Genomic DNA, 22,669 nt, shown 5'->3' on the forward strand with positions numbered 1-22,669 from the left:
AGATCTACAGTACAACATGCACCTATAATTAACAACACTGTATTGTACACCTAAACATATGTTAAGAGGGTAGCTCTCATGTTAAGTGTTCTTACCACAATTGAGAGAATATTTCATCACTCCCCAAAATGTGCCTGCGCACTTTTGTAGTCAACATCTCTCCCCGTCCTTGTATGTTGCCTTTCGAGTCTGGTTTCTTTCTCTTAGCATAATGCATTTGAGATTCATCCATGTTGTTATGCTTACCAGCACATTCCTTTATGAATAAGTAGTATTCCACTGTGTAGATGTACCAGTTTCTCCATTTACCAGCTGAGGGCATTTGGGTGGGGTACTTCTTTAGCACTGTGAAAATATCCAGCTTAACATCGACTTTTGACTTAATGCTTTTGCATCTGTGATGATCCTTGACTCAATCAAGTATTTTTTCAAATATTTAATTGGGAGTTACAGAAGGTGATTTTCTGTCATTCCTTATACATTAGCTGGAATTCTTCTGTAAAGTAGAACTTTACTTCATTGACTAGGGCTAGTTGGTTATCCTGAAATACTAAAAAGATAGGATAAATTCTTAATTCTTTCCCTTTAACTATATATGTTCAGGCTAAAAGTTTGGTGCTATAATGTCACCAATGTCAATATCCAATGGTGACAAATTAGGATTGGTTTGTTTTTTATTGGAGGGGTAGGCTTTTTCTTTTTAGAATATCATTATGGACTCATGGATTTTTTGCATTCAACATTATTAAATTCATTGCAGTCTTTTTTTTTCTTCCCCATTTATTGAAAGAATACTTTATTAGGCATTGGGGCTATACAAACATGGAAACACACTTCCCATCCTTGAGAAACCCAGGCTGGTTAAAGAGGCAAATGAATAAAAACAAAATTACAGTATAATGTTACAAAAGTAGTAATAGAAGTATCTGTGGAAACTGTGCTAACAGAAGAGGGGAATCAAGCTAATATTATGCATTTAATGAGACTTAGAACTTGTCTTGTGATCTTTTTGTCTACTACTTTTTGTTTTGTTTACTCAGTTTTTCATTTTTATTTTTTCTTGCCCTACTATGGCTTGAAACTTTTTTTAGAGTATCAGTTGGACTTACCTATATTGTTTTATTTTATTTTTAATTGACAAATAACAATGGTATATACTTATGGGATACAATGTGATGTTTAATTACACGTACACATTGTGAAATGACCAAATCAGGCTAATAAACATATCCATCACCTCACATATTTATCATTTCTTTGTGGTGAGAACACTTAAAATCCTCTTTTAGTTATTCTGAAATATACAGTATTGTGAACTATAGTCACCATGTTGTGCAAATAGATCAACAGAATTTATTCTCCTGTCTAACCAAAACTTTGTACCCTTTTACCAATGCCCTCATCTACCCCAACCACCACCACCTATCCACACCTCTGGTAACCACATTCTACTCTCTAAGAGTTCAACGTTTTTACAATTGCAGATAGATCTACCATACGACCCAGCTATCCCACTGTTGGGAATATACCCAGAGGAATGGAAATCATCAAGTCGAAGGTATACCTGTTCCCCAATGTTCATCGCAGCACTCTTTACAATAGCCAAGAGTTGGAACCAGCCCAAATGTCCATCATCAGAAGAGTGGATACAGAAAATGTGGTACATCTACACAATGGAATACTACTCAGCTATAAAAACGAATGAAATACTGCCATTTGCAACAACATGGATGGACCTTGAGAGAATTATATTAAGTGAAACAAGTCAGGCACAGAAAGAGAAATACCACATGTTCTCACTTATTGGTGGGAGCTAAAAATTAACATATAAATTCACACACACACACAAAAACGGGGGGGAAGAAGATATATCAACCACAATTATTTGAAGTTGATACGACAAGCAAACAGAAAGGACATTGTTGGAGGGGAGGGGGGCAGGGAGAAGGGAGGGAGGTTTTGGTGATGGGGAGCAATAATCAGCCACAATGTATATCGACAAAATAAAATTAAAAAAAAAAAAAATAAGAGTTCAACGTTTTTAGGTTCCACATATGTGAAATCATGCGGTATTTTTCTCTGTGCCTGGCTTATTTCACTTAGCAAAATGTCCTTTAGGTTCATCCACGTTGCCCCAAATGATGGAATTTCCTGCTTTTAAAAGGCTGAATAGGGGGGCCGGCCTGTGGCTCACTCGGGAGAGTGTGGTGCTGATAACACCAAGACCAAGGGTTCAGATCCCTATATAGGGATGGCCGGTTTGCTCACTGGGTGAGCGTGGTGCTGACACCACCAAGTCAAGGGTTAAGATCCCCTTGCCGGTCATCTTTAAAAAAAAAAAAAGAAGAAGTTTGATTATGATGTATCTTGGCATGGATTTCTTTGAGTTTTCCTGTTTGGGATCATTTAGCTTCTTGAATCTCTAGGTTTATGTCTTTTGCCATATTTGGGAAATTTTTAGCCATTATTTCTTTGGATACATTTTTCATCCCACTCTTTTTCTCCTCACCTTCTGGGACTCTAATGACACAAACGTTAGATCTTTCATATAGTCCTATAAATCTGTGGTCGTTAGTTTTATGTGTCAACTTGACTGGGCTACAGGGCCCAGATTCCAGGGAATTCCCTGTTGCATTGATCCTTGGTTACTGAGGACCCCAGCCTTCTGCTCTCCATCTTTCAAATATTTCTTTTAGGTCCAGAGTTGTTAGCTGTACTTAGTGGGAGGAATAGGGTAAAGATCTTTGTTTTTCCAGAAGCAGAAGTCAGGAGTGAAGTCAATCCTTTCTCTTTTGATACTTAGATTGTCCGATCTTTGGCCAGTGGAACAAGCTATTATTCTTTGATAGCTTCCTTGCACTCCAAAATACTCCAGGCTCTCATACTCTCTCTACCCCAACCCTGGAATCAGCCTTTTCTACAAGAAGCCCGGTTGGTCCATTTGCCTTAGTCAGCTCAGCGTGCTATAACAAAATATCACACACTGGGTGGCTTAAACAACAGGAATCTATTTCTCACAGTTCTGGAGGCTGTGAAGTTCAAGATCAAGGGGCCAGCAGATTAAGTTCCTCTTCCTGCCTTGTAGACAGCTGCCTTCTCGCTGTGTGCTCACATGGCCTTTCCTTGGTGCATGCATAGAAAGAGAGCAGCTCCAACATATGAATTTTGGGGGAACACGAACATTCAGTCCATGTATTAGTCCATTTCTGTTGCTTATAACAAAACATCTGAAACCGGGTGATTTATAAAGAAAACAATATTTATTTATTTATTTTTTAAAAAGATGACCAGTAAGGGGATCTTAACCCTTGACTTGGTGTTGTCAGCACCATGATCTCTCAAGTGAGCCACGGGCTGGCCCTGAAAACAAAATTTATTGCTTACAGTTTCTGAGGCTTAGAAGTCAAAAGTTCAAGGAATACATGTGGTGGCTACAGTGACCCATGGTTCTCACATTGCAAGATGGTGCAAGAAGAGAGTAGAGCAAGTGGGAGGGAATCTCCTCTCTCTTCTTTTAAAGCCCTCAGAAACATGTCCCTGACCACCATTTTTGATCCATTCCCTAAGGCATGATCCTACAATCCAATCACCTCTTCAAGGTTCCATCTTTCAATTACCATAATAGGATTTCTCACCCTCCTAACAGTCACAGTGGGGGCCAAGTTTCTAATACATAAAACTTGGGAACACAATTCAAGCTTCCATGAGTTTGTGGGGGGGACATAATTCAATCCATTACAGTCCATAACGCCATTCCTGTTGCCAGCGAGTGGTTCAGGCATGTGCCCTTCTCTTTTTACAGAAGATGGCAGGGAGACAAGGGCTCTCTCCTTTCTCTACATGGGACATTTGTCATTAGGGCCACCCACTTGCTGCTGGCCTGAGGACAAGGCTAGCACAGAGAGGGTAGAGGCAAGAGCATCACAAGAGCGGGAGCCTGAACCCTGACTTTCCTATCTACAGACAAGCAGTTTCATTTCAATCTTTAGTCTGCCTCATCCATGACCTGCCTTCAATCAGAGAAAAGAAAATGAAAGATGGGCCAGAGAGGCTGGTGTCTCTCTCACTAAAACCCTTGATCTGAACCCAAAAAGAAACCCATGCACACACTCCTCCATACTTCTGTTTATTCTTCTCGCTCATGAAAACGGTTGACAAGTGCCTTTCAAGGAGAGGGAAGGCAATGCTGGAAAAAGTCTGCAAGAGCCCTGTGTTGAATTCTCAGGGGAGAAACGAGGCAGCCAGGGATCTGGGAGGCCAGGGCACAGGCCAGGCCCCCAGCATCCTAGAAATGGGACCTCCCCTGAAGAGAAGTTCAGAGGGCAGCGGCGACACAGGAAGGGTGGCTCCACACAGGCCCAGAACACTCTTCTTTTTAGCCCAGGGAGCTCATCAGGGTCTGGGCCTGCTTCAGTTCTGCAGGGGGAAGAGATGAACAGGTGGGAGGCAGTGAGGTGGGATCTGGGAGGGTCCCTCACCCTTCCACGCACAGCTGAGCCTCACCTGCCAGGAGGACCTGGAACTTGTCTGCTGAAAGGGACATGGTAACAGGCTGGGCCGAGACACCCAGGGCCGTTGCCACCTCCAGCCGCAGGTGCACCATGGGCTCTTCCACAGATTGCAGCAGGCTGGAGCTCAGAGTGTAGTCCACCCGCCAGCCCACACCTGCCAACCTATTCACTGTGAGAGGGGGTGGGGCAACCCTCAGGTTCACAGGCAGCTGAGCCAGGCAGCCCTCAGTCTACCCCCTGGCTCAGCCCTCAACCCTTCAAGACTGTGTGGCCTCTAAGAAGCTCTCTTCCCTCTGATCCAGCCTTGGATAGGGCAGGTGTTCAATAATCAGGATGTCAGATTAGCCACAGCAAAGCTCAGAGAAAAGAAGCCTGGGCTGGAGTCAGGAGAACTGCAGCCAGGTCCTGGCCCTGTGACTGCTCAATGTGTGGCCACAGTTGTCTTCTGAGGACTGGCACTTTGCATGCTGCATGCACCTCTAGAATGGAACCCAGCCCCTACCCTGGTTGGCTCACACTTACCACGCAGGCTGCAGGCCCGCAGGTGCTCCTGCAGGGGGCTTTGCTTCTCCTCGTAACAGCGGCACAGGCTGGCCGCATGCTCTGGGGACAGAATTGGGGTCTCTTGAGGTAGCAGGTGGGGGCTGGGGCTGATCAGAGGGCAGGTCTCAGTCTCCTGGCCCAGAGAAGGCAGGGTGCACCTCGGGGTCACATGGTCTGGCTTGGACCCACAGGTTACCAACCTGCCCACCCACGATCCGTACCTTTGGGCAGCCCCAGCTGCTGCAGTTCACTGGACAAGGATTCGCCATCTACGCTATGCTTGGCCGCACTGGAGAGGATGAAACTCAGCACTGCCACTGTGGCCTTCACATCGCCTGACTCTGGGGGACCCAGGGGTGCAGCAGGGAATGTCACTGTGGCCCCAGCCACCTCTTTGTTCCCCTATTATCTTTGGCTCAGAGACCCCAGGCCTCCTTGAGCCACAGGCACTGCTACTGCTCCACCAGGGCTTGCAGAGGACAGGAGGGCGGGATTGTCAATGTCTTTCTTCCCCTCATGCTCCTCCACTGAGGCAGGTGGGTCAGAGAGGGCTGCTGGGAGGAGGGGGCCTCTGTGCCATGCACCAGGCTGAGTACCAAAGGGTTGCCAGAGGCCTGTGGATGCAGTGGGGTACTCACCAAACTTGGCGTCAGCAGTGAGCTTTAGGATCTTCTCATACTATGGGGAGAGGAGACCCTCAGGGGGTGCCAGACCCCTGCTCACCAGCTCCTCACCCCAGGTCTGGATCCTGCAGTAAGGAACTGACTGGGGCTAAAGAGGATGGGAAGTGTCCAGGGTGGTCGAGAGCTGGATCACCCACTTCCCTGGGCCTGGTACAGAGTTCCAGGGCAATAGGGATCATAAAATCATGGGACAATGGGGTGCCGGTCCCTGTACTCACGTCAATCCCCTGTCCCAGAAGCTCCTTTAGCACCTGGCTGCACAGCAGCCGCAGCTTCACGGAGGACTGGAAGGAAAGTCCTCATGTCAGCCAGACTGGCCTACCTCACCTCTCATTGCTGGGGGGCTGGCTCAGGAGGGCCAGCCATGAGATCAAGGTCACACAGCATACTGGCATAGGCTGAGAGCACTGAGGCTCCAACCCCAGAGTGACATTACCACTCTCCCCTCCCAACCTTCAGCCCCAGCCTGCCTCCCCGCCAACCCTAGTTAGACCCTGTGTACTCAACGATTTTGGCCAGCGTGCTGATCTCTGCCAGGACCCAGTCAGGGCAGTCCAGATCACCACAGAACCGGAACCTCTGCAAGAAGTGAGGTGGGTGACCGGGCTGGAGGGAGAGCTGAGGGGTGACCAGGATCTGTGTTGTCCACACTATTGCTCAGTAGGGTCCCCTGGTCCTTGTCCAAGATGGACGCCCTCTGGCCACTTGTTCTCCCCGGTCACCAGGCTGTTTAGAGGGCTCTCTCCCTGACCCACACTGCCATCAAACCTTGCTCTGATGTCTACTCCAGGCATTCATCTGCTCAACAAACATCAACTGAGCGCCTCCTCTGTGGATCCCATTCTACATGGTACGGGTACAGTAGGGAACAAAGTCCCTGACCTCATGGACATGAGTGACCTCTTCACCTCCTCTGCATCTCATCCCTGGCTCCAGCCACACTGGCTTTCCCGCTTCTTCAGTTACACCATCCTGGCTCCCACATTGCTGCCCCCCTTGTCGTCCCCGCTGCGTGGCTTGCTCTCTCTCATTTCACCCAGGTCTCTGCTCACGTGACACCTCATCAGATGAGCCCTCCCTGATCATACTTTTTAAAATAGCCCCTAGCACAAGGATATTCTGGGGGCCAGTGGATATGTTCATTATCTTGATCATAGTGATCCAAGACTCGTACAACAGCCTCATTTTTCACTAACCTCCAGATTATACTCTTCCAGCTATTTGAATGTCTTTGCGCATGCTGTTCCCTGTCTGAAGACACTCTCCCCCGACTCTACCCTTGTCTCCCTACCCTTGGTACACAAACTGTACCTCACCCAGCCAGCTTCCTGCTCCCTCTCCCCACCATACACACTACAGACCCTCAGGTAGATGTCATCCTCAGGAAGCTTTCTAATACCATGCACACGGCGCAGTTAGGTCTCTGCCCCTTAAGTCTTAACTATGACTGCCAGTTCAAGCCACAGACGTCTCCCCTCCTGCAGCTGAAGTCCCAGTGCCTGGCACACTGCATGGTATAGACTAGGCGCTCAAAACGTTATTTGTAGAATGAATCGATGAACGGATGGATAGGAAGTCCCTACTGAAAAACTACTTTCTGGCTCAGGGAAAAGTGGAGTGGCCTCCTCGCAGTGTGGAAGAGTGATCCTGATTCTAAGCAAGTTCTTGTCCAAGTCCCACAAGAGGGCTGGGGAATTGGGCACCTCTGGGAAGCACTACTGGGTCCTGGAAAGGCCGGACATGCCCCCAAGTTCCTGCTCCAGGAGGCGCTGGCCCATCCTTCCCGCCAAGGAAGCACCTGGGACTCTAAGCCAGCCGGCCGGATCTGTCCCACCCGCCGTGCCCGGGAGCCGGGTGGCTTTTCTCAAGCAGACGTCGGCTCTCACGACCGCACCCAAGGTGACTGCGGAGGAGCGAGTGCGCCCCCTCGCTCCTGGAGCCACCAGCGTCCCATCCTTCCCGCCCCCCAGCACCCCCTACCTCGCATCACCACTAGTCCCTCACCATGGCTCCTGGAGCCCCGAGCCTAGGAGTTTCTTATTCCGGCGGCGCCGGGTCAGCTGATCCGGCGATCACGTGACTCCCACTCGCAGCGTCGGGGGGCGGAGCCTACTCGGGACTGGGGGCAGATCGCTGCCGGCTGGAGATCCGGGGGGAGGGTGGGGTGCAAGAGGCTTCTCCTCTGTCTCCCTTCCCCGCAAACATCCCGCGTCGTCCCCCCCAGTTTAACTGAGGACAGAACCAAGGCAATAGAAGTCATTTTATTTGTTTAACTTAAGGGGGCAGGGTCACAGGAGTCAGGTCATTTCCATGTACTCCATGTTAAGCAATACCATTATATGTAGCTGTGGACTGTGACAAAAGACATATTTTTAAAACTTTATTGAAATATAATACACATACAGAAAACTGTACATATAAGTATAAAACAATGAATTCTCATAAACTGTGGTTACACCCCATGTAACCAGCACCCAGATAAGAAAATGGTACCCTCAAATATCTCCAAGTGCATGGGTATTTTATTTCATTTTGATGAATGCTCTTAGCTATCTAGCAAAAATGGCTGTAACAATTTACACGCTCAAGAAAACCTTTTCCCTACAGCTTCACCAACACTACATGTTTACATTAATTTTTGCCAATCTGATGGAAGAAAAACCAGCTGCTTTAAATTGCAGTAATCTGCTTATTGGTGACTTCGAGCAAATGGATGGTCTAGGGAAACTAGGTTTCTAACATTGATTTGAAGAGGTTAAAAACAAAAAGACAAAAGAACAACAAAAATACACTAGAGAACAGACTAATAACCAAAGAGGAAATGGAATAGTTTGAGATCTTCCTAAATTCTATGCCCACCCCATACACCAGGCTCAGCTGGTTTTAATGTTGCAGACTTTCAAGCTTTCAGAAGATGGACAGAGCCCATGACAATTAAACTGATGTTGGAGCTAGGGTCCCGGGGGGCCCAATAGTCGGGTCCACATGTCCTCTTACCAGGTTCTTGACTCTGCCACAGGAAAGAATTCAAGAGTAGAAAGTGAGATCAGGTTTAATATAATGAATAAGAGATACAGATTTCAGAGTGTGGCCGAGATCCAGAGACTGAGCAGGGCCCACACCCAGTTTAACACAAAAGCAAGAAATAATTAAATTTCAGTAGAGTGCAGGCTGGCTCAAGAGAGTGAGCAGTCCTTTGCTGAAAGTAAGTTGGATACAAAGTAAAGCATACACACCTCAGCTGTTGAAGTGAGGGTTGCCTCCAGGAAAGCGACCGATAACTTGCTGAAAATAAGTTTTATACAAAAAGAAAGAAATACACACCCCATATGCACAGTGCAGGATACTCCAGGAGCGCGAGCAACAGCCTGCCTTCTGCTGGGGTTCTGCCTTTACAGTTTTGCCATCTAATGAATATTCAATTAAGGAGGTGGTGCCCAGTTATGTAACATAGTCTTGCACATGCTCGGTTGGTCCCCCTTTGGAGCACGTTCATTGGTCTAACCCTTGAATATGTCATGAGACATATTCAAGAATATTTGGTGCTCTGTAGCACCTCTAGTGGAAGGTCATTGACCTACCAGGCTTATATGACCCTTCTCTACTGAGCATGCCCAGACACTTTATTTGCATAAGTCAGCCGCTTGTGGTCTCATTTACCCATGTTGCTGCCGAAAATAGGTCTAGCTGGCAACCAGTAGCTTTCTTCTAGGGGAGGGCCCAGGGGAGGAGCCCGAGGCCTCAGGGAGTGGCCTGAAACCCACAGGCTGTCCTGGAACCTGAGCCCAGGGAAACTGAGCACCTCTTATCTCAAAACTGCTCCATAAAATCGGAAGAAATGTAAATACAGGGATCCAGCCCTGGTCCTTGGTGTTATCAGCACCATGCTCTCACCAACTGAGCTAACCAGCCAGCCTGATGAAGAGGTTTTTTGTTTTTGTTTTTTAAGTTACAAACATTAGCCTTTTGAAAGCTACAGTATGGTAAAATACTACACCATGTCAAAGAAAATTTTTGTTTTAAGAATATAAGAACAGTTCAACTTGTATTTTATCATATAAATAGGTTAAAGAAGAGGAAAAAATGGATAGTTTTGGAAAACCATGGGGGAGGGGGGCCAGCTGGCCAGTACAGAGATGAAAAACTATTTTTTATCCAAAAAAGAGAAAAAAGAAAAATTAGGAATAAATTAAAACTGCCTCGTTGATAGAGTATCTGAAAAAGAAAACAGGAAACAGCAAGCTTAGTATCACACAGATAAATTTAAATTTGCAAATAAGGCAAAAAAGTGGGTGGTGTGTCCTTTCAATGTCATACCGGAGCATTGTTTCACAGATACTTGTTTCAGAAATAAAAGAGTATTTGATTATTTAGAGCAGTGGTTCTCAAACCTTAGAGTGCATCAGAATCACCTGCAGGGCTTGTTAGAATACAGACTGCTGGGCCCAACACCAGAGCTTCTGATACAGTAGGTCTGGAGTAGGACCTGAGCATTTGCATTTCCAACAAGTTCCCAGGTGATGCTGATGCTTCTGGTTTGGGGACCATGGTTTGAAAATCACTAATGTAGAAAAATGTACCTGAGAAGTTATATGTTAACTTACTAATTTCTATCCAGTAGAAAATACAACCCCCAAAGATGACAGTATTATTGCCCTATAGGAATTAACAAGTTTTGTCTCTAACTCAGCATGCATTTCAAAATGCCCTTCCTGGTACACTATAAATTCTGTTTCTCAAAAAAATGCTCTTTGACGTAGCTTCACCATCTTACTGATTCCCTCATGAATTAAAGAAAATATCTGACAAAATATTCCTCATTTGTATGAAAGTCGTTTTTCTCTTTTTGAAAATTATATTTTGATATAGTATACTAATAGCCCAAAGAGCAGTATACAGATACTAGTATAGTTCGATACTAGAGGTATTCCCATTAAAGTCAAGAGCAGTAAAGTGCTATCGTTACCATCATCTAACACTGTTCTAGAAGTTCTTAGGCCAGCGGTTCTCAACTGGGGGTGATTTTGCCTCCCTGGGGATATTTGGCAATGTCTGGAGATACTTGGTTGTCACATCTGGGGAGTTCTATTGATATCTGATGAGCAAGAGGCCAGGAATGCTGCTAGACATCCTACACTGTACAGACAGCCCCCATAGCGAAGAATTACTTAGCCAAAAATGTCAATAGAGCTGATGTTGAGAAACCCTATTCTAAACAAATAAGACATGGGAAACCATTAATATAAGTGTTGGAGAATGGTTAGCTCAGTTGGTTGGAGCACAGCCTTATAACACTAAGTTCACGGGTTCAGGTCCCTGTTCCGTCCAGCTGTCAAAAGCAAAACAAAATGAAATATATAAATAAATAAATGTTGGAAAAGGATAAACTGGTATTTGCCAATGACAGTCTATTTAGGAAATCCAAGAGAAGCCACTGAAGAGCCATTTGAAGGTGCAGAATGTTAGGTGGCCACTTGAAAGATGCTGAAAAACACTAGTGCATGTGACCCAGTTATAACCAGTTAGAAAAGTATCAGGATAATGGAGAAATGTACTGTGTCTTGCTTTCCCAAGTTTAGGTTCATGGTGAAAAAGTGAGATGAATCTGTTTCTGGCTCTGCTCCCCACCTCCTCACAAGAACCAGGACTTTGCATTTTGACGGGCAGGCTCTTACCTCTGGCAGGCTGCAGGGGGCAGTGCAGAGCACTTCTATCCAATACTTTGTTTAGGATATTTGGCCCATCAATGAATTAAGCTGGAATTATCTGGGAGGGGTGGGGGTGCTTGGACTGGAAGGAGGGAATGACCTGAACTCCTGGGTTCTGGATTCCTGACAGTCATGTCCCATGCCTTCCCTTTGTTCCCCTGCAGCACCCCTCTAGGGGTGACTGGGGCCTGATCACTAAGATCATGGCCTGGAAGTCAGGGTCCCTGATGGCCAAGCCTTGGGTGGAGAAGAGGAGCTGAGAAGGTGAGGGGGCATCTTCCCTGCCCCCCACCTCTCCAGGTACAGAAAGCCCTGGCAGCAGCACTGCGAGTCAGGAAGGGCAAGGGCACTGAGGGCCAGACCCCACTCCAATTTCTCAGTCTCACTTCATCTCTGGGGTTGGGGGAGTGAGTCTCCAAAGCACTGATATGATATCCTACCAGATGAGAACATTTAGCCTGATTTGGAAAGATAAAGTGGGAGATTTCTTGGGTGTGATGTGTGGAGCAGTGCCCACCTGCTGGCAACCAGCCAAGCAATAAACCAGAAAGCGCAAAACCTGCATCCCATAATCATCATTCCTAGAGGAAATGCCAATATTGTCAAGATACCCACTCCTAAATTAACCCAAAAGTTCTACACACTCTCAAAAACCCAGAAGAACTTGACTAACATGAATACACTAATCCTAAAGTTCACGTGGAAATGTGTAAGAATAGCCCCATACTGTAATGAGCAGTAATTGAAACAGAGTGGTGCCTGCAGAAGCAAAGGGAAGCAGGTCCAGGGTCACGCCCGCGTAGGTATGAGATGTTGGCATGTGTATCAGCCAGAGACCTAGATCCAGTAGGAGAGATACATTAAGATTTATTGCAAGGAAGTGGCTTGTGTGATTGTGGGGCTGGCTGGGCAAGTCCAAAATCTGTAGGGCAGCCCATCAGGAAGGGCAGGCTGGGACTGTTGGGCAGAATTTCTTCTCCTTCCGGGATACCTCAGCTCTGCTCTGAGGGCCTTTCAACTGTTTGGACTAGACCCACCCAGATTGTCTAGGAGAATCTCCCTTACTTAAATTCAACTGATTATGGACTTCAATCACATCTACAGAGTCCTTCACAGCAACACCTAGATTAGCGTTTGATTGAATAACTGGGGACTGTAGCCTAGCCAAGTTGACAAAAGACCAAGTGTCATAAAGGTCACATTTCAAATCAGTGAGAAAAGGATGCATTATTCACTGATTTGGCAAGGACTAATTGACTCTCCTTAAGGGGGAAAATCATCCCTCAATTTATACATACACAAGATATCCAGACAAATAAAAGATCTAAAAGACAAAGTGCAGTAGTAAGTTGAATTTTATAACTTGGGGACACAGAAGACCATGCAACATCAGTGAGGATGTGGGGAAATAGTTCTTGCAGTATTGGACTTGGTGCACGCCTGTATAACCTTTCTGGAGAGCTTCTTGGTGATACCTCCAGAATTTAGAACATGAGTATTCTTAAACTCTGCAGAAACATGAGTAGGCAGAGAGATACATGTAGGAGGTGATTCATGTAGCATTGCTTGGAATGCCCCCAAATCGGAACCGATCACAATGGCTGCCAGGGGCTGATTAAGTAAGCTTTGAAATATCGAACATAGTAGAATGGTTAACACAATTCAGGCTTTTCAGTGAGACTGCCCAGGGTCAACTCCCACCTTCCTGAATTTTGCATGGCCTTGGGCAAATCACAACATTAGCAGCCTTACTTGAGAGAAGAGGGTATGATAGCATTTCCCTCACAGGCTGGTTGTGAGGATTAAAGGAACTATTACCTATAGAGCAGTTGGCATGGTACCCAGCCCAATGTCAGCCAGAGGTGGGCTAGTATTATGGAGTCATTAGAGAAGAAGGGAGACATGGAAGCTATCCATGATGCAGAGAGGTAATCAGAGCCGCAAAGAATGATCTGGAACGGTATGCTGTCTTTACAGCGGTTCCATCTAGGTGGTGTTTGTGGTGGGAGCTGGGCTTCAGAGAGGCAGAAACACTTGTTTCTATGGCCGGAGGAGGAGAACAACACACACTAGACCTGAACCAAAACGTTGAATGTGCTACTTGCTAAGCAAGAGACAGCCTTTCTTGCAGAGCAGTCCCTGAACGAAGCCAGAGCTGAAGCTCTGGAGCATGCTGGCAAGTGTGGAATTGCGGGATTGGCTGACTCGCGGAAGGGCACTTCCTGGAAAGGCAATGAATGATCAGGACAGTTTTTAACAGGCTCTGTAGTTACTGGCACACAGCTTGGGATTGGGGTTGAAGATTGATGAGTCTTTTTCCTGGTTGGGAAGCCATATCCCCAGAGCCTACAGGCACACAGGCCACCCTGCCCAGGGCCTCTAATGAAGACAGGCATTTAATGTCAGCTCCCTCACTTTATTGCAAGTTCATGGAAGCCCTGGGCTCCTGGGAGGCTGCATGGGCACAGCGGGAGCAGCAAAAGACCACACTCTTCACAGTGCATGCCGTGGCCACAGCCGCCAGGACAGCCCCAGCAGTGGCCCTGGCCGTAAGGGAGCCCTGATAATGGAGAAAGAGACAGGGCTCAGCAGGCTGGCCCAAAGACAGGGAACTTCCAATCCCAGCCTGGGTACCTCATTACCTGAAGCCACCTTGGGCACAGTTTCCCAAACTGGCAAGGCCTCGCTCAGGACCAGGGGTCCCAGCAACACCTCAGCTTTACCTCCTGGGTGGCACCTGGAGGTGGACACAATGTCCTCACCCCGGGTCAGCATTTCCAGATATCTCCTCCTACCATGTATCTTCTGCACCAGCACTGCCTCATCACCGCCCCCACGGACCATAACTCTTCCGTCCTGTCAGAGTGACCCCTGCTTATGCCCCCAGCCTATAGAAGGACCCCCTGCTGCTTCAGGAAGCCCACCCTGCTGGCTTTGAACTCTGTGTTTAGGAGAGCTGGGTAGGCTGGATCCCACCATTGAGTTTAGTCTCCAGGGGTCTCCACCATGCTGGGCTTCCATTGATGGGCCTTAAGTGATTGCGGGCGTCCTTTACATCCACACAAGAGCCACATGGTAACCAGGAATGAGGTTCAGAGAGGTTAAGTGACTTGCCCAGAGCCCCAAAGCTGGCTAGAATCCCTGCACTGCCACATCCAAGTCCACATTTGGGCTTCCCACCCAGAGGCCTGGACACCCCTCTGCATCTGCGAGGCTGGGAACCAGGTGTCTCGTCCACCAACTTCCTCCCAGCTGGCCCATAAGAGGGAGCCTCCTTCCCCTCGTGACGTTCGCCCTGCTGTACTCACTTGACTGCCCTCCCTCCAGCAGGAAAGTTCCATCCTGGAAAAACCCTTCACGTTTCTGGAAAGTCACCTCCTCCTTGACTCCTTCCCAGAGCTGTCATCCCCACTCCCACTCTCTACCTTTCATGCCATGCAGAGAGAAGACCAGCTTCTGCTTCTGGGCCAGGGCAGAGCTGAAGGGGTCCTAGGTGGGTCTGGAGCCTGGCTGTTCATGTTGTCCCACCTGCATGTAGAGAGAGGGCAAGTCCTCAGGGTAGGACACCCAGGTGCAAGCCTTGAGGAGGCCCTGCTCCCCAACAGGCCAGAACCCTAGGGTCCCACCTCACCTGAGGTAGCAGCAGTGGATGGGGACAGAGCTGGGCCTGCTGCAGAGGACAACGGGGTTATGGCCAGGCCATGGGGTGGAGTGGAGCATCGGGTAGCAGAACAGGTTCTCCAGGCCCACCTGGGGCAGAGGAGCCAGAGACCTACAGGTGAGAACCCCTGCTCCCAGCCCCACCCACCTCACAGGTGGAAAGAAGGAAGCTTCACAAGGAGGCAAGCTGCCCAGGAGAGGGCCCTGGCCCAGCCCTGGTTTCACTGATGGAGGTGAGGCCCAGGGAGGGGCCAGGGAAGCTACTGAGTCACTGAGCCCTTAAGGGGAGGGCCCCATCCTTTCCCCCCTCAGATCATGGTGGGGGTCCAGTCTGGCCTCTGGCCAGGATGTGGTCTGCTATCTTCCAATGCCAAGGCCCAGCTCACCTTTCCCTCCTCTCACCTGCAGCCCCCTTTGAAGGTGTCTCCCTGAGAGGGGCTCAGGGGCTGGGGGTACATCTCCTTGGGCTGGACCAGGTGGACAGTCCCAAAAGAGTCCCTGTGCACCCTTACTGCCAGCTGGGCAGGCCTTCTCACACCACAGCCACAGCTGGGGGCCCCAGGGGACACCAGGAAGATTCCAGAGACAAGTCCCATGAGACCCCCAGTAGCACTGCCAGCAGTAGACCACCCAAGCCCATGAACATCCAGTCTGCCCCTGCAGGCTCCTAACACCTGGATTAGTTGGAGAAGGGACTTCAGAAATCACCGTTTTGGGGATTAGTTCCATCTTCATTCAATCATTCATTCACTTACCAAATACCACTTTTGTAGGCCAGGCCTGGGGCAGTGGGCCAAGCAGAATGCATGCCCCAAGAGGATCCCTCTGTTTAGAGACACTGACAGGTGGCTCTCAGACCATGAGGCATCCTCTGGACGCAGGGGAGGTCCTCACCATGGGAAGGGATGGTGGGTGTGGATGTGGAGGGGGTGCAGGCAACCGGGGATGCAGGTGTCCAGGCAGAGGGCGCAGTATTCACAAAGGCCCTGGTGTGAGCCTGGGGCGGGCACAGGGCTTACTCTATCTGAAAGTCTTCCTGATTCTGCCAACTATAGTCCCCGGCTGGACCACAGGTAGAGGCTTCATGTTGATTTTTTTGAATGACATTTAATACATTTTAATTATATTGCTAAACATGATTATTGTGAATAAAAAAACACAGAAGAGTTAAAAAAAAAAAAAAAACAAATAAATCACTAAAACAAAAAACAAAAAAATACAAAAAATCCTAACTCCCCAAATAACTACTTTAACAGTCTTCTGACTTTTTCCCATGTACATGCAGCTATAAATATAAATTTCATGAGATGGTATCATACCCCATATTCTATTTTGGAGCCTGATTTTCCACTTGTTAGTGAATAGGGACAGGCTTTAAATAGACTGAGCACTGGGAAGGTCCTGCCCTGATGTCTCAGAAAATCATTTGATAGTTTCTTTTAAAATCAAACATATACCTTGTTCACCAAGGTCTGGGGTTTGATTCCTGTACCAGCCAGAAAACAAAACAAAACAAACAAAAAACCATATACCTTCCATATCTGACCTAGCAATTGCTCTGGGGCATTCATTCCAGAAAAATGAAAACGGAGGTCTTCACAAAAACCTGTACATGATTGTTGTTATGGGTCAAATATGTCCTCCAAAAATTCGTATGTTGGAAACTTGACCCCCACTATAACATTGTTAAGAGGGTGGGAAATCCTATTACAGTAATTGAAAGGTGGGGCCTTTAGGAGGTGATTAGATTGTGAGGACCATGCCCTAGGGAATGGATTGATCCATTCACGGACTAGTAAGTTGATGGTAATGGGCATGATTCTGATGGCTTCATAAGGAGAGCAAGGGAGCAGGTAAGCTCTCTCTTGCTCAGCCGTCCCGCCTCACTGTAGAGGGCCACTACCGAGAAGTAATCACTGGACGCACCCACTGGACAGCGGACTTCCCAACTTCTGAACTGTAAGAAATGAATTTCATTTGCTTATAAATTACCCAGTTTCAGGCACTCTTTTGTTAGCAACAGCAACAGACTAATATAATGGTTCGCAGCAATTTTTTTTTGTAGTAGCCCTGTGATGGTTAATATTAGGTGTCAGCTAGACTGGGTTGAGGGATGCTGAGGTGGCTAGTGAAGTGCGAGCTAGTGGACTGAGAGAGGAAGACCCGCCCTCAGAGTGGCTAGGCTGGGGGACAGCTGGGACAAAGCAGGCGGAAGGGGATTCTCGGCTCCCTCTTCCTGCTGTCTCTCCTTCTACCTTCCAGAGTGGGACACCTTTTTCTCCTCCTGCCCTTGTTTATAAGACTCCAGGTTCTTTGGCTTTTGGACTCTGGGACTTGTACCAGTGTCCTCCAGGGAGCTCTCAGGCCTTTGGCTTCAGACTGGGGGCTGCACTATGGCTTCCCTGGCTCTGAGCCTTTCTGACTTGAACTGAGCCACGCTTGTGGGACTTCACCTCTGTGATCCAGTGAGCCAGATCCCCTGACAAACCCCTTTACACACACACACACACACACACACACAATTGGTTCTGTTTCTTTGGAGAATCCTGACTAATACAAGCTCCAAATAGGAAACAACCAAATATCCCTCAACAGGTGAATGGTTAAGCAAACTGTGGAACATCCATACTACGAAAGACTATTCAGCCATAAGAAGGAACAGGTAACAACTTGGATAGATCTCAAGGTCATTATGCTGAGTGGAAAAAAAAAAAAGAAAAAGCCAATCTGAAAAGGTCACATACTGGGTGGTTCCATTTATATAACATTCTTGAAATGACAAAATTATAGAGATGGAAAGCAGATTAGTGGTTGCCAGAGGATAGAGATGGTGGAAGGGAGGAGGTGTGACTACAGAGGAGTAGCACGAAGGAGATTTTTTTGGTGATGGAAGAGTTATGTATCTTGATTATAATGGTAGTTACGTGAATCTACATATGTGATAAGATGATATAGAAATATACATGTGATATTGTTTGATATTGTGCTATACTCATATAAAATGTAACCATTGGAGGAAACAGTGAAAGGTACATGGAACCTCTCTCAACTGTATTTGAAATTTCCTCTGAATCTATAATTATTTCAAAATAAAAAGTTATAAAATAGAAAAAAGTTGATTTAAGCAAAAATATTAGGGCTGGCCCGTGGCTCACTCGGGAGAGTGCGGTGCTGATAACACTAAGGCCATGGGTTCGGATCCCTATATAGGGATGGCCGGTTAGCTCACTTGGGAGAGCGTGGTGCTGACAACACCAAGTCAAGGGTTAAGATCCCCTTACCAGTCAAAAAAAAAAATTAAATAAAAAATAATATCAACAGCATGCAGTTCTGGCAAAATCTTTGACACAGTAAACAACTGAATATTTCTGATCCACCCAGTGCACAATTGTTCCCAGCCAGGCACTTCCCAGGCCAGGTCATCTGCAGGAGGCTGGGACTCTGGACTCCCTCCTGCTTGGCTTGCTGTAGGGTTGCCTGATAAAATATAGGATGCCCAGTTAAATTTAGATTTCTGATAAACAATGGATAATTTTTTAGTATAAGTATGCCCTGTAAGATTGCTGAGGAAGGAGATGCTAGCCAGGTAAAGGAAGAAAAGAAGATTTTATTAGCAAGCAATTCTGCTGGGCTGAGCTGAAAAATGGCGTCAGTGCCAAGAGGCAGTTGGGTGTCTTCTTTTATAGGGTTGATTGGCATCTGGCCTAGCCTAGGAAGACGGTCACAATGTTCCACTCCAGATACAGCCTGTTCATGGGAACAGAGACTTAGGGAGAGGAATGAAACTTAGAGAAACAAACCGAAGGGTGGAGGCTTTCTAAAAGTCAGGTTCTCAGTTCCAGGGACCTAACATGCCCCATGCATATTTGGGACATATGTATACTAAAAATTATTTCTCTAAATTCTTTAATGTATTTAATATAGTTATTTTAAAGCCCTTGTCTGCTAATTCCCGTATCTGAGTTATTTATGGGTCTGCTTATATTGGCTGTTTTTCTCTTAGTTTTAGGATACATTTTCTTGCTTTTTCACATCTAGTACATATTTTTTGATATGCTAGACACTGTGTACATACATGTAGAGAATTAGATTATGTTATCTTATTCTAAAGAGTGTAGAGTTTTGTTGTTGTTGCAGAGAGTTAAATTACTGATGATTTAATTGATCATGTACGTCAAGGCTTTGTTTTAGGTTTTGTTTGGGTGAGTTGTTTTCAGCTTTGCCCTTATTCCTAAGGAATTTTTCTTAATCCCAAATCATGACCTTCTAAGCCCTCCTGTGAATGTCTGGGATGTTCACCAAGACCTGAGACTCTGGCTGGGTTAGAACTCTGAAGTATCTCTAGCATTCTGTGACCTCTGAAATATGTGTTTAGCTCTCAGCTACCCAGCAGCTGTTCTCTGCTAGGCCTTGCAGAGTCTCAATCTGTGCATTAATAGTTTAGGATTTGGCTAAGGACCTGAGGAGAGTCTCTATAAGATTTATGGCGCTCCTTCTCTGCAACTCCATCCTTCCTGGTACTTGACCACACAATTTTTTTTTTTTTTAAAGATGACCGGTAAGGGGATCTTAACCCTTGACTTGGTGTTGTCAGCACCACGCTCTCCCAAGTGAGCCATGGGCCGGCCCTTGACCACACAAATTTTAACAGCCCTGGACTCTAATCTCTATTTCCTCCACCAAGCAAGAATGATGCTCTCTGCTTGGACTCCACTTGCTGGTGCTGTCATTTAAGGCTTGGAAATTTTCCTAGGTAGAAAAGTGTAAAACTAACTTCCTATAATTCCCTCCCCTCAAAGATTTTAACCTTGCACTGTCTATTGCCCAACGCCTGAAGATAATTTCTCCGTGTATTTTGTTCAGTTTTATAGTTGTTTATGGTGGGAGACTCTAATCAATACAGACACTCCATCATAGCTCCAGTCAGAAGTGCTCTTATTAACATATTCATTCTATTCTAAAAGTAGAGAAGACAAAGACCAATGATTCTAGCAAAAATGGGAAAGGTACATGAATGTTCAAAGAAAAAGAAGTCCAGATGCCCTTACACACATGAAAAGATGTTCAACCTCACGGATAATAAGAAAGATACAAATTAAAACTACATGAAGCAACTTCAACATATGATGAAGTAATAGGGACCAGATTTACCTCCCACCTTGAACAACTAGAAAAACTAGGCAGAATATAAGAAACGACAGTTTTCAGACATGAGACAATAGGTAGAGCAGAATTATAATTCCTAAAAGAAGGTAAATTCTACAGTTTCCTCTGTTTACTGCTGGAAGCAATTTACAGGCTGCAATACAGGGACAGAGATTCTAAACAAAGCCCAGTGGTCTTGCTGAGTTGAGGAGACAAAGATCAGAGTTTGGGATGATCAAGGCAGATAGAGTTTGTGAGGCAGACTACAATAGAGAAAAGGGCTAGAGAGAGAGCATGTGTACACTCTGGAGAGCTACAGAAGATCCCCTCTAGTCTGTGGCTCAGTACTGATATATACATGTGTGATAGAAAAATACAAGGCTGGGGTAAAAACCACCAGAAAGCAGACCAAAAAATTTCCAAAGCTACAATAGGCTAGTGAGAAATAACTCATGTTCTCACTAGCCAAAAATGGAAACACCCCATAGCACACAGAACATTGAATAGAATCCTTAGAAAAGTATTGCCTTAATAGGAGGGCTAAATTCGCACTAAAGGGTGCTCTGAAACTGTTCTAGTAAAGACTGAAAGCAAACCTTGAATGGATTCAACTTATTTCTTGAGTGGTGCCAGAACGAAGTCCAACACCACTTAAAGGAACACATCAAAATTCAGCATCCACAACATAAAAATCATGATGTCTATCACCTAATCAAGAATTACCATGCGTACAGGAAGGAAGGAAATAGGGCCTATATACTTACCTGGCAGGGGAGATACCATGATGATGAAGCTGGTTTTCCCAGGGTGAGGCTCACCCTTATGTGCTGACCCCTGCAATTTCCCCAAATGTGGAAAACTCAACTGCATAGTTTGTGGTAGTGGGGAACTATGTTCACATTTTAAAAAAGAAAAAGAAAATAGCAACTATAAGTAGGAGAGAAATCAGCCAATGGAAGTAGGCCCAGAAATGACAGAGATGATGTTATTTACAGATAAGGACTTGTTAAAACAGCTGTTATAAATATACTCCATATGTTCAAGAAGGTTAGAAAAACCTGAACATGATGAGAAGAGATAAATAGGAGATATTAAAAAGAAACAGGGGCTAGCCAGTTAGCTAAGTTACATAGAGAATGATACTATAACACAAAGGTCAAAGGTTTGGATCCCTATACTGGCCAGCCACCAAAATCCATCCATCCATACATACATACCAGATGGAATTTCTATAAATTAAAAAAGTCAAACACTGCATGGGATTAGTAGAAGATTAGTCACTGCAGAGAAAAAGATCAGTGAACCTGAAAGGTATGAGCTTGGATAGAAACTATCTGAAAATGAAAGGTAGAAAAGCAAAGAATGAAAAAAAAACCCAAAAAACCAAAACCAACATCAGCAATCTGTGGGACAATATCAAGTTATCTAAATTACATGTAATTGGAATTCCAGCAAGAGAGATGAGAGAGGAGACAGAAAACTTTGAAAAAATTATGGTCCCAAATTTTCCAGATCTGATGAAAACTGCAATCCCACAGACCCAAGATCCTCAATGAACCTGAAGAGGAAGAAGACCACACCAAGACATATCATAATAAAATTGTTTTAAAAAAAAAAGTGATAATGAAAATCTTTAAAAGAAGCTAGAGAATAAAGGCCCATTATGAACAGAGGAACAAAGTTAAGAACGACATTGAACTTTTGATCAGAAACTATGTAAACTAAAAGATAATTGAACAATTTTAAAGTTCTGGGAAAAAAAAGCCATTCTCCTAGAATTTTATATTCAGGAAAAATATGTTTTAAAAACAAAGGCAACATACTTTTTCACAGAAACAAAAGCTGAGAATATCACCAGCAGACCCGCACTATAAGAAATGGTAAAAGAACTTCTCCAGTCAGAAGAAAAATGATAACTAGATGCAAATTTGGATCTACAAAAAGAAATGAAGAACATTGAAATGATAAATACATGAATAAATAGACTATATTTTATCATTTTGTACCCTTTTAGAAATAATTGACAGCTTAAAGTAAAAGTAATAATAATATATTGTGGGGTTTACAACATATGTAGAAGGAAAATGGTGACAAGAGTAGCACAAGGGACAGGAGGGGACATGGAAGTATATTGTGATTGTAAGGTGGCAATTACTGTCGAGCAAGGCTATAACCTCTGCAGTCCCACCTGGGGTACCATAGTGTTTCTGGCAGTGGGAACAGGGGCATTTCAGAGACTTCCACTTGTCCTTTCCTACTGTAATGCCTCACATCCACAGGTCAGGGAATAAATGCGAGAGCTGTTAGCTTCTAAGCATACTTCCATCAATTGTGTATTTAGGGACCAGAGAAATGACAACAGGGTGGGGCCGTCGCCACTTATCCAGAGTTCTAGTCTCCACATGTCTCCACTCTTACA

General features: G+C 45.7%; 1 protein-coding gene and 1 pseudogene across 1 annotated transcript; one reads left to right on the top strand and one right to left on the bottom strand.

Moving 5' to 3' along the window:
* Positions 1-4,107: 4,107 nt before the first annotated feature.
* COMMD4 (COMM domain containing 4) lies at positions 4,108-7,800 on the bottom strand. Its single transcript, XM_063091277.1, has 8 exons — positions 7,742-7,800; positions 6,245-6,316; positions 5,956-6,021; positions 5,693-5,732; positions 5,276-5,395; positions 5,034-5,114; positions 4,504-4,680; positions 4,108-4,416 (listed from the first exon to the last, which is right to left on the bottom strand). Exons 1-8 carry the CDS (start codon positions 7,742-7,744, stop codon positions 4,376-4,378), a joined length of 600 nt encoding a protein of 199 aa, XP_062947347.1. The 5' UTR covers positions 7,745-7,800; the 3' UTR covers positions 4,108-4,375.
* Positions 7,801-21,006: 13,206 nt separating this feature from the next.
* Positions 21,007-21,155, top strand: LOC134374485 (U1 spliceosomal RNA; annotated as a pseudogene).
* The last annotated feature ends 1,514 nt before the right edge of the window (positions 21,156-22,669 follow it).

The sequence above is a fragment of the Cynocephalus volans genome, chromosome 3, assembly GCF_027409185.1.
Source record: "Cynocephalus volans isolate mCynVol1 chromosome 3, mCynVol1.pri, whole genome shotgun sequence".
NCBI classification, from domain to species: Eukaryota; Metazoa; Chordata; class Mammalia; order Dermoptera; family Cynocephalidae; genus Cynocephalus; species Cynocephalus volans.